This window comes from Gallus gallus, chromosome 2, assembly GCF_016699485.2.
Source record: "Gallus gallus isolate bGalGal1 chromosome 2, bGalGal1.mat.broiler.GRCg7b, whole genome shotgun sequence".
Classification (NCBI taxonomy): domain Eukaryota; kingdom Metazoa; phylum Chordata; class Aves; order Galliformes; family Phasianidae; genus Gallus; species Gallus gallus.
The window spans coordinates 39372738-39386569 of NC_052533.1; the positions used below are offsets into that span (position 1 = coordinate 39372738).

General features: G+C 37.8%; 1 protein-coding gene across 9 annotated transcripts in view; it reads left to right on the forward strand.

Moving 5' to 3' along the window:
• Nucleotides 1-13832, forward strand: part of RBMS3 (RNA binding motif single stranded interacting protein 3) — a 698917-nt gene that overhangs the window by 558734 nt on the left and 126351 nt on the right. For 4 of the 9 annotated variants that reach the window (XM_015281782.4, XM_015281783.4, XM_004939421.5 and 1 more), the window contains one exon: nt 7228-7272. The exons of the other annotated variants lie outside the window; for them this stretch is intronic. In XM_015281782.4, coding sequence (XP_015137268.1) covers nt 7228-7272 — 45 coding nt within the window. The remainder of the gene's footprint in view (nt 1-7227; nt 7273-13832) is intronic. 9 annotated transcript variants of the gene reach the window in all.

Consider the following 13832-nt stretch of genomic DNA (forward strand, 5'->3'; position numbering starts at 1 on the left):
CTGCTAAGAGGTTGTATAGGTTCACCTGGATGAAACCAATCACTTTTGTCCCATAACATTTTGTTCCCTGCCCAAGTTCTTATATTCAAGTATTTGTGTCTAACAGTTGTAGATTTAAGTGTGTATAAAAATCATGTTGTCTTGGTCTGTTTCTCCCTCTTTAATGTGTATATTGTGTGTGATATTTTCCAATTAGAGCAAAGACCAATCAGGTAAATGCCAGTGCTTTTCTGGAGTATAGGAGTATATCTAGAGTATACCTAGGAGTATAACTAGACCAGCAACTGTATTAAAGGCTATAAAATGACCAGAATTTCAGGTTGTAGTAGCTTTCTATTATTTACAGTTACTAGTATTAGTAGTAGCAGCTTTTAATACTGAGGATAGTTTAAATACAAAGTGATTTCATACCACTTGTACTTGCCACAGTTTAATGAAGTCTTGCTGTTTTCTGATGATATTCGTAGGATACCTTCAGTGGTGTGCCACAGCCATATCAAAAACTCAGTCACAGCTAGTATGTCTTGTTTTTGAAATCTTCAGCTTTCGTCTTTATGGTCATTGACTGTAAAGTTTAGTGATCAGGTGCCTGATTCTTAGTGTTTGTCAAGACCTCCCCAGGGCCACAGATCTTCAAAGACCTTTCCCTCAAACTGTCTGAAGAGCTTTTTAGTGTTTCTGGCATTAAGTGAGCAAGAAATCCGTGCAGGAATTGTGCCCTAAGTAATTCTCTGCTCTTTTTTTTTGTTTGTTTGTTTTTAAACTTTCATTATACTATTTCCTTTTTGGTTACTTTCATTAAATTCCTCCTTATTCATTGCCTGATTCTTTATACAGAAGATGCACTAAATACTCTAATTAAAAGAGAGCCATCTGCACAACTACTGCATACAGTAATTGTATGCCGCAATGTACATATAAATTGTAGTCAAATCACCTTCATGAAAGAATATAAAACTTTTAGTGCAAGCTGGAAGACTCCATTTTATGGCCTGCTTTTTCACAAGTAGTCACTGACAGATTTTCTTAACATCAGCTAACATATGTTATCTGTGTAATGTACAGCAGACTTAGCTGTGTAAAACAATGGGCAAAGACACGTAGGTAGAGACCTCAAACCTTTGGCATACTTTTCTGTGTGCATACATTAAGTCACAGTAGTAATTTGTTTAATATCATAGCAACACCCAATGGAAGGAGTGTGAACAGCAAGGATTTGGGAAGAGCAGTTTCATCATTAGAATCGTGCATACTCCACATCACATTCCCAGTTGTCCCAGAGAGTACACATCACTTGAGTAAGAAACAGAATATTCTTACAATGCCCAAGACACGAAGAGCTATGTGATAACAAATGATAGCTAGTACCTGGAAATCATTATTTTATTTTATTTTTATTTTTTATTTTTATTTTAAAGTAATCAGGAATTGATATTCAAGAAAAACAATGTGGAAGATCAAAATAGGAGTCTTGATAAGATAGTGTAAATACTTATTCTTGCTCCAAGAGATACAGTGAAGTTGAATGTTAATGGTTGTAATTTTTGCTGCTTTCTCAGTTAAGTACTCAAATCTACTCTTTCCTGAAGAAGGCTTCCAGATGGAAAAGTAGTCTGATATGATTTTCTCTTAATTGCAGCACTCACACGTCATTTAGTTGCAAGGATTATCTGGGAACTGTGTATATTAGAAGTTTTTGTTTACCTGAGTGCAGTGCCATTCAGATGTAAATGAAGTATAATGCAACGTGGAGTAAAGTCAGTAGCTGAATTCAGCTGTCTGCTATATATTTGTGAGATCCCATTTTTGGAGGACACATTATTTGGCTGCAAACATGGATAATTAGAAATTATTGGAGTGCATTTGATACACATAAAAGAGAATATCTGCTTCTCAGTATTAGTATAGGGACTCTTTGAATCCATATTTAAAAGACTTCTTGTGTTCATTTGTCTTCCTCTTAAGAAGCCAGAGAACAAACAGTCATTTGAGCAGTGGGTCAATTGTGATACTAACTACTCATTTATCTTTGACAACTGCAAAAAAACAAGTCAGTCCTAGTTTCTTCTTCATGTAATTTCTGTTAGAGCTGCTACTCAGTTTATGTATCTGTTATGTACTTCTACTTAAACTTCTTAGTAAAAATAGAAGCATCTTGTTTATCAACCTCAGGGCAGTTGTTTATCTTCCTTCATGGAGAAGGCAGGAGAAACAATATCCTAATGTACTTGGAAAATCACAGTCAGACTCTGAAAATTATCTTTCCAGCATCTCAGTAATTGGCATAGAAAGAAAATCATCTCTGGTTATTGCTGTGACCTCTTTATGGATTTCAGTTAAAACATGAAGAACCAGAGAACATTAGCGGAAGTATGCAACACTATCTGTTATTAACCTCCATTCCTCAAGACATGATCTTACTGCGAGAGAAAACTAATCAATCCTTTTAGGGTTAAATGAAATTGATTGTATATAGTCAGTTGGATTTCCTTTTGGCCTAGCAGGCAACTGTGAGCATCTTAAGTTTTTGTCCTCATCTCTCACCTAAGCCCTAATGTTTTAATGCAAGCTTGCTGTCTAGTAACAGGCTGGATTAGCCTATAAGAAAAGTCATAGGATCACAGAATAATTAAGATTAGAAAAGACCACTTAGGTCATCTAGTCCAACCATCAGCCCATCAACACCATGCCCACTAACCGTGTCATTCAGTGCCATATATATCCTTGTCTTGAACACCTCCAGGTGCAGTGACTCCACCACCTCCCTGGACAGCCTGCTCCAATTCTTCACCAGTCTTTGTGAGAAAAAATTTTTCCTACTATCCAACCTGAACCTCCCCTGGCACAACTTAAGGCCATTCCCTCTCATCTTATCACTGTTAACTTGGGGAAGAGGCTGATCACCACCACGGTACAACCTCATTTTAGGTCGTTGTAATAGAGCAATAAGGTCACACCTGAGCCTCCTCTTCTTCAGACTAAATAATCCCAGGTCCAAGTTGGCTTGGCTGCAGTCTATTTTGTATTACCCTGCTTCCTGTGGCAGTGGGATTATGGACCAGACAAACCACTTTGGCAGCTAGCTTCCATCCATATGATCTTCCCCAGTTGCATTCCATGAGATGCAACACTGATGAGGAAATATGATATATATATGTGTGTGTGTGCATATACTGTGTCTGGAGGATAAAATATGCATATGTTGTGATGCAGTTGCACCTGATTATCATGATCAAAGGACTGGAGTGGGTAGCTTCCATGTGCTGCTGAGCAGTTTTGTCAGTCAGGCCCCACAGCTCTGGCTTTCACAATGGGTAACCTGTAGGCCTTTGTTATGTTGTCCTGAATTATACCACAGACATTCTTTTTTTTCAGGTTCTTTCCCATCTATTGTTTCCATGGTAAATTAGATGTAAGTTTAGTTCATTTTCAGGTTGTTTTATTTTGGTTTGGTTTTTTTCAACTGAGGCACTTGAGTGCAAGCAGAAGTGGTGCACCTAAGTTGGTCTAGGTCAACAGTAAGTCAGGAAAGAGTAAAGCAGCCTCACTTCTGCACACACAGGCCACTCTGAATGCTCTGTATTCAGTGTGTGCCCAAGGCAAAAGTATATCATTCTTCACTTGACTTTCTAACTTCAACTACTGTCTGTCTGTTATCTGAAAAAAAAACTAGAGCTGAGCAGTTGCAGCTTCAGACTGCTCTACTTCAAGCCATTGACAGTGAAAGGGTTATTTTTTGACGCTCAAAATGTTTTGCTAATCAGATGTGTAATGGTTAGGTAAATTGAGCACTGTTACATCTATATTAGTGAATTATTCTTGCTAAGGGTGCTTCTCTGTCCAGCTACTTGGCTTTGCTGTATTCCAAAGGGAATTGCTCCACTGTCCTGCTTGCTCAACTAATAGGCATTTCGTGATGTCCAGTCTTAGATATATAGTGCAAGATAATTGGTTGTCCCATAAATAATTAGTTAATATCTTTGCATTTCTTCCAGACTGAGAAAGAGCAATTGTCTCAAGAAATCTGCAAAACGTCAATGCTCAGCAGATTCCATGTGAAGTTCATAAATATTCAGAGTAGATCTTGGTTGATTTTTTTTAGTGTTTTGTTTTTGTTTTCCATTTATTAGTACTGCTTTTTTGAGATAAATTGACGGGGGCCTAATAGGTTCTTTTTTTTTTTTTTTTTCCTGTTACATTTTTTACTCCGAAGAGTGCAGCCCCACATGAAAATAATTGTATAGGTCCCTTATTCCCCTTAGAAAGAGGAGTTAGCAAATGAATACATCAGACCACAGCAATGTACATCTCAATCAAGATGTTTAGAGCATTATTAATGATGAAGGTAGCTCACCCTGAGTCTTCCAATGCTACATCTCTTTTTACTGGTACACAGGGGACTTAAAAATGAAATCCTGCTAATCTATCATATTTCCCAACTACAGAATTCTAGTAAAAATGCTTACTTTTTTGTCAGTAACAACTTGATTTCTTTTTCGATGTGTGAAATTTGAGTGCACTTTTTGCAGAGTTTTTGAAGTGTTCAGCTCCCAGTATACCTGGATGTCTTAAATATATATATATATATATATTTATTTTTTTTTTTTTCTCTTCTGAATACATGCAAAAGCTTAACAAGTTCTTAGTTTCCTCTCTGGAATTTCACAGAAATGTGCCTCAGTTGTGTTAATTATCCATTATGCTCCTTCACAGTGTTTTCTAGTAATTGTAGTACTTCCTAAATTTAATTTGCTTTCTAAATACATTTGGTTGTCAGAGGGCATTGGTCCAATTCCTATTTCAGCAGAAACTTCGAGACAATGAGACGCATGAACAGAGTGCATGCTCAAGAATCTTCCTTTTTCTTCTATCTAATCTACCTGATCAATCTGATATCAGTCTGATTTAGTTACTCGATCTAGCAGTTGGCAACCCAGCCTGTGGCAGAGTGTTTGGAACAACCTCATGATCCTTGAGGTCCCTTCCAACCCAAGTCATTCCATGACCATGTGATTCTATAGTAGCTCTATGTGGCCTTCAGCACTAATTTTAGTGCCAGGTTACAAGTGCCTGATAACCAGAAAGCAGAGGTAAACACTATTTTTGCATAGGTTGAGAACCCCACAGGAACAAGTGTCTGGCATTTTGGGACTGACCTTTACTTGAACAGGAACTCTTAAACAGGGAAAAATGATCTGCAGCGATTCAGATATATTTGCAAATACCTCCGACAGGAAGATCATTCTTGAAATAATGATCATAACTAGTCATAAGTTCTTGTCTTGAAGAGGGCCAGAGCACTGCATTTCTGTGGACTCATTTCACCAGAATGAACAGATATTTTCTACCTCTCTGATTAGTTTCAGTATTCTGAGTCATTTCTTGGATTCTCTTAAACACAGAGTAAATTCACATACTTAATCTTTGCTTCAGAGAGGTAGACTTAGAACATGGAATTACATATTTAAGAGCTATGTTTTTACTAGGACTAAGACATGAGAAAAAACTATTTCAGTTGAGGGTTAGCTGTGCAAAGGATGGAAGCATTTTTACATTTTTTTTCTTTCTTTCTGATTGGATGAGCAAATGGTATCTTATATGTCATTAGTGATGATGTCATTTGTTCTTCTGAATGAATGAATGAACCTAAAATGTGTTGTTTGATAACTTCTTAGCTCGTTTTTTTTAGTTTGCTTCTTTATCTTTTTGTTTAATTGTCTCTCTTGATCTGTATGCATAAAACACTTAAAAACTATTCCAAACCTGTATTCTTGGGGAGTTTACTTCACTTTACTGAGGTAAGTAATAAATTGCTATAAATATCCATGTCTTTCTAACTCTCTTTGTATATACGTGGATATGTTTGTGACATTTTAGACAAGACAAAACAGGAGTCAAGGGGAGAAACTAACTAGGTACTGGTTTGTAGTTAACTTAAAACATTTGTTGAGTGCTAAAGAGATCTTAAACCATGCTTTGCTAAAGATCTTAAACCATGCTTTGCTAAGTTTCATACTGGTAATATTCAGTAAAGCTGGTTTAAAAAGATTATCTTATACATATTGTTATCCTCAGAAAAGACCTGTGTTCAGAAAAATAAAATTTCCGTCATTTGTATCTTCACTTCTTTTAATGTTTATGATTTTAATGTTATCTGAATCTTTTACATTCTCTACCTCCTGTGAATTCAGTAATGTAAATATTTTCATTGTTATCTGATGACTACAGTAAATATTCTTCCCTACTGTATCAGAAAATATGATCCATGTAAAGACTTTTCTAAAATAACTGTTTAACAGATTTTCTGTTTCTTTATCTTGTCTCCAGTACCTGACTGTCATTTTTTTTATGTAACCGCTGTTATCTTCGATTTCCGTGCTCTGTGAATGCATGTGCTCAGCTCATTGTTAGCAGAAACTTCTTTTACATCTTGAACCCTATAAACATCCTTTTAAGTTCTGTCAGTTTATAATCTTTATCTCTGACAGACAATCTAAGTCTCTAATACCTTCCTTTATTGTCCTCCCCAAGTCCTGGTGAATGACCGTGAGGTCAGTGTAACTCATCCCACTTTGCACACCAGATGCTTCCCGTGTCCTGGGCAGCATGCAGGCAGCAGTGCCCAGCTCAGGCTCCTATGGAAATCTGCTCAATGTGGGATGGGCTCTGTGGACTCCTTGCCTAGGTCACATTAGACATTAGGAGGTGTCTTGGTGCATACACAACCATTAGAAGAGTGAGTCCCTGGGAAATTACGGTTTGATTATTCAAACATCACGTAACAATTAAAACCACATAGACTTTGGCCACAAAATAGGCTTTCTTCCCAAGAAACTATAGGAGGGATACTGAATTAGTAGAAAGTACACAACCTGCTGCTTCCCTAGTTAGGTCTCTGTGGCTTGGTTTTGTGGCTCATGCAGGTATTTGTGGTGTGGCCAGCCTCATCAGTGCTGCATCTCTGTTCTCCTTCTAGTATTCAGCCAAGTACAACTTGACCTTAATCAAACCTGTATACACTCTTAAGTTATAGATGCCCAATATTTTATGACTTCAGCTGAAATCAAGTGTTCCTTGGATTGTCTCCTTCCTTTCAAAGACAAGCCCTTAAAAGTCAGAAAATATTTGTTTTGATCCTTACTATTCTTAGGAATTTCAAATGTGTCGTTTCTGATCGCTGAACAACAGAGGTTTCTCCATCTTTAGCTCCTTTCTTCTCTTTTCCAGAGTTATGTTTATGTAACCAGTTGTTCTTGCTGAGCTGCCATTCAGGTAAATGCTTCTGGTTTCATATCACACATTTCCATGTCTTGCTGTAAAGTTCCATTCCTGATTTCCTAGATTTTTTAGAATTTGAAGATTATATATTCTTTAACGACAAAGGGATACTTTATAGGAAAAAAAAAAAATCCCCTATCCACTCAAACCCTCATCTCATTTCCATTTAGCTCAAACAAACTCTCCCTTTTGCTAGCATGATACAGAATTAGATATCTATGCAGCAAAGCGCAGTAGCTGGTATATGTCTGTTTCTTGGAGGAACGTGAGTTGGGCTAATTTGCATTTCAGACATTCGGAGGTGTGTATCAGTGCTAAATCACACAGTTTGGGCTCTTCAGGGAATTTGGGTGAGAAAACACTTAGTACCTAGTTTGTCTAAGACCTGGTTTTCCAGAAATACATAAAGATGTTGATGATGGGTAAGGTCTGAAAGATCTGATGTGGTACGTATTTGTCTTGTTATATTTATGCTCGCACTGGTCTGTATGTCCTTAGGAAAAGAGCCATATATTTTTGAATTTAAATAACCTCATTATGAAATGCAGAGTTTTGTAATCTGGCTGTATAATTAAAGAGAAATTCTTTCATACATGTTTTTTTATTACCTTGCATCTGGAAGTAACAAAAATGCATAAGATCAATTTGTCCGTGGTATTGTAGTAATTCATATAGTGATGTACAAAACAGCATTACTGCGGTTTGGATTAAGATCTTTGGCTTGGTTTATAAGATTGAAGTTGGAGAACAATATGGCATGTAAATGAGAAAAGATCATTCTTGTTTTTTTTCTTTCCTTTTTTTTTTTTCCTGTCACAGTATCACCTGTCAAATCTTTCCTAATATTTCCAGAAGCCTGTAACATAAATGGAGAATTGCATTCTTTTGTCATTTGTAATATCTAGTGGTAATGAACTGTGTCACAGCTTATCTAAACTAATTTTAATATATACATTTTTCTTTTCACCTCAAAGTGAATTTTTGCTTAGGAGAGTGACTATGTACATCTAATGATTCAGCAAATGTCTTCCCTTTATATGCAAAGACAGACGTACCTGCTGATGAACAAAAAAGTCTTTTCTACACAATACCACTGTGTAACCAGCACAGCTGAGAGCAGGTGCACTGAATTCTATGGTGCTCATACGTCAGCCATAGAAGCGTTGACAAGTTTCTGGTGCGGGGACAGCACTGTTACTTGGATACACTTGCAAAATCTAAGACCAGAGAGACGAGTTGCACAGGTGTTATAGCAGGCAAAATTTATGAGCCAGAAAGATTCACAGCTTGAATTTCAGATTGCATAGGTCTAAAGGGCTGGCGATCTAAAACAAAGCAAAACAAACAAATAAAAACATGCAAATCAGAGCATGAAACAATGTGTAACATTGTAAACTCATTTGTACATGATTCAGATTTCAGGGAGGAATTCTGTTCTCACATCAGCTCAGGCCAGCAGTGGCAAAACTCCTCCTGTTTCTTCCCCTTGGCATAACTTCTCCTGCATTACTTTATTAGTCCCTTCAGGACAATTTAAATGATGGAGTACATCTGCTTTGCAGGCCCTCCTGCTGCAGTAGAGTGTTGTCACACCTGTGCCAACTAAAATGCTAACTTCAGCAAGGGCATCAATCTAGCTGAGCACAGGCTAACACAGGCTAACCTCCTGAGCTAACAGTGTGTTATGCTCAATAATATCCAGAAATCAGTTTGTGTTCTTTTCTTCTTTGTATTTTTTTTTTTTTTTTTTACCAAGGGGAATTATTTCCCTTTCAGCTCCTTTATAGAAAAGTTCTTTTCTTCCCTCACTCTCACTTTTCCACTAGCTTTCAAGTCACATTAAACATTTTGAAATTTGAAGAACGGAGAAGTTTCAGTCAGAAGTTTCAGTCTGAACCTTTGCCCTGTAAATTCCAACTAACCTGAAAACAAAAGTTTTATTGAAGCTTAAAAATGTACAAGTATAAAATCTTTGATCTACTGCTTTGGAGGTCCATATTTCAGCTAGAAGTGGAAGCCTCTGGGACTGTCCTTTTCAGATATCCCAATAAAACTGGGGCATCGATTTTTTTTTTTTAGCCTATTTTGGAACACTGCTGTAAATCAGTAAGCATCCAGGTGATGTGCACCTGGTCCCTGCCGCTTACACCACTCAGCAGGGACATGAATGCTCTCTGAACACATTTGGGTGGCAGCTTCGCAGACGTAGTTGGCTCCATCAGGGCTGTATTGAGGGTTTTCTCCGAATTTTCTTGCTAGTTCTTGCAGAGAAACTGGCTCAAAGGAGAGGATACTTACCCAATCTTCCAGATTCTTTAAGTGTTCTCAAGTAGTTTGGGTAGACATTTGCTACTTCTGTCTTTAGTGAGAGAGGGAAGAATATATGACAAGAATGGGATATTCTGCCTTCCTGGTCTTGCCTTTCTGCCATTTTCCTTCTGTCCTTCAAAAAAACAAACCTCTCCTTTGGCCAGGGGAACATTGAGGACCGTGCTGCACAGCCCCCACCTCGAGAGCATGAAGTGGCATGAAGTCTCCCAAGTAGCGTGTGAAGATCTTTTCCTTTGTAATTCGTTCAGACAAAAGAAGGAGAGCTTATCACAACAGCAGTTTCCATTTGCTTTGAATACCAGGAGCTTCTTGCATAATTGAAGGCAGTCTCTCCCTCTTTTCCTCCTCAAGTCGTACTGCACAACAGAGAAAAGCAATTCAGCTTGAAACTGCTGAGAAAACTGATGTATACCGTTTCATTTGTGTTTTTTTTTTCCCCCCATCGACAATGACATTATGATGGTCAGCCATCTTTAGCAGCTGCAGAATCCCAATTTCTTGGCCATTTGTGTTAGTCTTTTTCATCTGAATGGAAGCGTTTGATCATAACATCATAGAAAGGTCTTTCCCAGGTTCAATCACAGGAACTTTAAAGAGGCAAAACAGCCTTCATTTTACTGTGACTGCTATCGTGTCTGTGATGTGCCTGCAATTTGTCTTCTACAGTGTGAGAAACATCAAGAGGGAGGGGAAAGGTGCTGGATGTCTGATTCTATAAGCACCCTTTTTGTTAAAGCTCATTAAAACAGCATTTTGTATGTATCATTTCTACCACCACCCTAGATATAATCCTTGAGTATACAATATTTCTGGAATTGCAAAATTGTTCAGCAAACAAGAAAGAAAACAAAAAATGAGAGAAGGGAAGAGAAAGTAATGCTTTAGCTTTGATTTCATTGGTATGGTGTAAAAATGTACTTTGCAAAGAGCAAGCTTTACCAGTGTTACTACATGTAAGACTTTCATCTTCAAAAACTACATATTTTAGCCCTTTCAAAAATGCTAACCAAAAATGTTGCAATTTTTGTGGGTGTTCTTCAGCTACAGTATACCTTAATTAATACAATCAGCTTCTTCTGCTATTGGGTTAGTGATTACACTTTGAATTGACTGAATATAAGCCTTAGTTTCTCTCTTTCTTTCTCTCCTTTCTTTCTTTCTCCCTTTTTCTTTCTCTCCTTCTTCCCTTCCTCCCTTCATTCTCTCTCTCTCTCTCTCTCTCTCTCTCTCTTCCCCTCCTTCCCTTCCTTTCCTTCTTCTCTCTTTCTCCAAATACCATAATGCTTTGATGGAGTGTAAAGTTTTGTAGTTCAGAACTGCTATTTAAACCATTTTTATGTATAATTCCTTTTCAAGTTAAGAAAATATGACCCAGCAGCCTACTATATCCATATGTGAATTTTCATCTCTAAGCTCACCCAGTGCAGAAGCACCACGAACACCACCTGCCTTACAGTCATTAAATATCCTTAATGCATTTTTTGTGATATGCTGGAGGACAGTTTTTCATCTTTGTACGAATACATTTTGCCTACCTCCAATTTCAATGAAATGCAGTCCTTTTGTGCATCGTGTAACTCAGGTGACTGGTTTTGATATTGTCTACTGGACATTTCATCCAAACTGGGATTTAGAGTCAGTGCTAAGAAAACAGAAGACCTACTTGGGACAGTAGCAAGATGGAAAGATTGGGACAGTTCAAGATGGAAAAAATTAAAGAAAGTGAGCATGACTCAATTTTTCAAGTTTTTTTTTCCAAGACTTTTTTTCGTTTACTGGTTTGTGGCAAGCGGGCTCCCTGCTAATCCTGCAATGTCTCTTCCTAATATAATACCATGGGCATTTTTAAAGTAGTTTGAGTGAGAAGTACCTCGGTCCCATTGGACTACATTGATAGTTAGGTATTGAAGTATTTTAGGGGCAGTTGAAACGGTTGATTCTTAATGTTAGTATTACCAAGTATATGCAAATTAATATGTCAAACCAGACTATCAGAAAAATAAAACTGTTTCTTTATACAACAAAAACGATTTGGAAGCTGAAAGCTTATATCTGTCGCGCAGGAAAGACCCACCCGTCCTTTAAGTGGAGCATTTCAAAACGATGTTAATTATATTGATTTTGATAGTGGTTTTTGTTCTGCAGATGTTCGTCTCCTAGGAAATACATGAGGACCACCAACATACTTCAAACAGACCCCCAAAAAAGAGCAGTCACCACATAATGGTTTTCAGTCACAACTGGCAGAGCTGAATCAATGGCTAATTTGATACCTCATTACCATTTCTCATGCATCGTATCCTGTACCTAGCAGTGAACATGAAAACCTTTCTGCCTGATTGCTGCACATCTTTCAATTAAAAAACAAACAAACAAAAAAAACCACCAAAACACATACATAATTATATTTATCATCATGTTTCTAACTCTCTGCAGAAGAGCAATGTAGGAAGAGACTAGCATTAACTGCTGTAGAAAATGACATTGTAATCTCACCCTTTTTCCAGGGATGTGATGAATCTGCAGCAGTCCAGTCTCAAACTGAAGACTGTAACAGAGTCCTGCAGAGGCCTGTGAAAGGCTGTAACCAGCACAAGTGCATTTAATAAAATTAAATGTAGCTATTGGGACTTAGAAACAGCAAGCAGGAAATCAGAATATCTCACACTGCTGACTGTGGGTTCATCATCAGTTGATGTACACCACTGAAGGCAGATGTAGTAAAGATTATTCAGGGGAAGAAATAATGCCAGGTTAGTTAGGATATAAATCCTTAGACCACGCATCTGAGCAGAGAGATTTTTGTTATAGAGTATAATAGAAACTTCATGATGCACGCTTTCTGTGAGAGAGAAGCAGCATTTAGAACTACCATAGATTTGTCTTTTGGTTTAATCCTTATTTTGTTACTTTCCAGTGTTTTTTTGTTTGTTTGTTTGTTTTGTTTTGTTTTGTTTTGCCTGCTTCTTTCCTGGTGTGAACAAGTTTAATCTGCATGAGCAACTACTGGAAGAAGAGCTGACTCCATGCCTCTTTCCTTGTTGCTGAGCACCTTGTAGAGAGTGCCTTGATTGCTGAAATGGTTCCCTGTCGTTCTTCCCAGTTCCTGACAGCTTGGCGCAGTGTGTCTCCCTCACAGCTAGTGTTGCCTTGCTGTCACCATCTTTTTTATGCCAGCATTTCAAAGATTTCCTTCCTGGGTTTTGAGCCAACCTCAGCTGCACTGACCTTGTAAACACAGTCCTGCATCTGCACGTTCCGTGCCTGCAGACCTAGATCAGACACCGTCTGCATCTTCTCAGTTTCCCATTCCTACAGGAAGGATTTGCCTGCTGGTGGCACAGATTCCTCCACACTGGGTAGGCAGTGCCACAGTTGGGGGTCAGTGGCACAGTCTTGGAGATGATCCTTTGCTGTCTCCTTCTCAGTGCAGTCCAAATTGCTTAATGTTTTGTGTTGTGACACATTAGACAGGAGAAACCTTCTGCTGTCTGATAACCTTGTCTGATAACAGGTTTATATCATCAGAGCTAAACCTATATGACAGCTAGTCATCTTGCTTTGTCTGTTTTGCTTGGGCTTTTTGAGCTCTGATACATGTGTAAGATATTGACTAAATATGCTTTGCATTGTTGATTTCTGTAGATTTAGATACAGGCTACCAACTTGGGAAGATTTGAATTTTGGTCCAACATTTGAGTTCTGGTCATACCAGAATTGCTTGCAAGTCCATCTCTCAGCAACACTGATTCTATATATATAAATAGAGTAATACATATACGTATACATATGTGATTTTTTTTTTCCTGAAATGCTGAAATCACCCTTACAAAATTGCTTTATTTTTGTCCCAAACAGCAATGGGCTCTCCCAGCGCTGAGCCTCGCATTTAGAGAGGTTTTGAACAATGGTTTTGAATCTTTGTCTTAAAAGTTCATCATTCCAGACAGACCAAAATCAATTTTTCTGAATTGTTTGGGCAAGCTAAGAACTCCTCTGAATCACCAAATGTGTAGTGGTATATCAGTGTCCACTTACATTAAAAACAACTCTATTCTTTTTCTACTTGGATAGCTCTGGACATTTTTTTTTTGTTGTTGTTGTTGCTGTTGTTGTTCAACACTCTTATCTGTTTCCATTTTCTTCAATGCCCTTAGTACTTGAGCATCTCACAGGTGAATTACCTCACAGGGTTAGAATGAGTAGTCTTTGACCATTTTTTA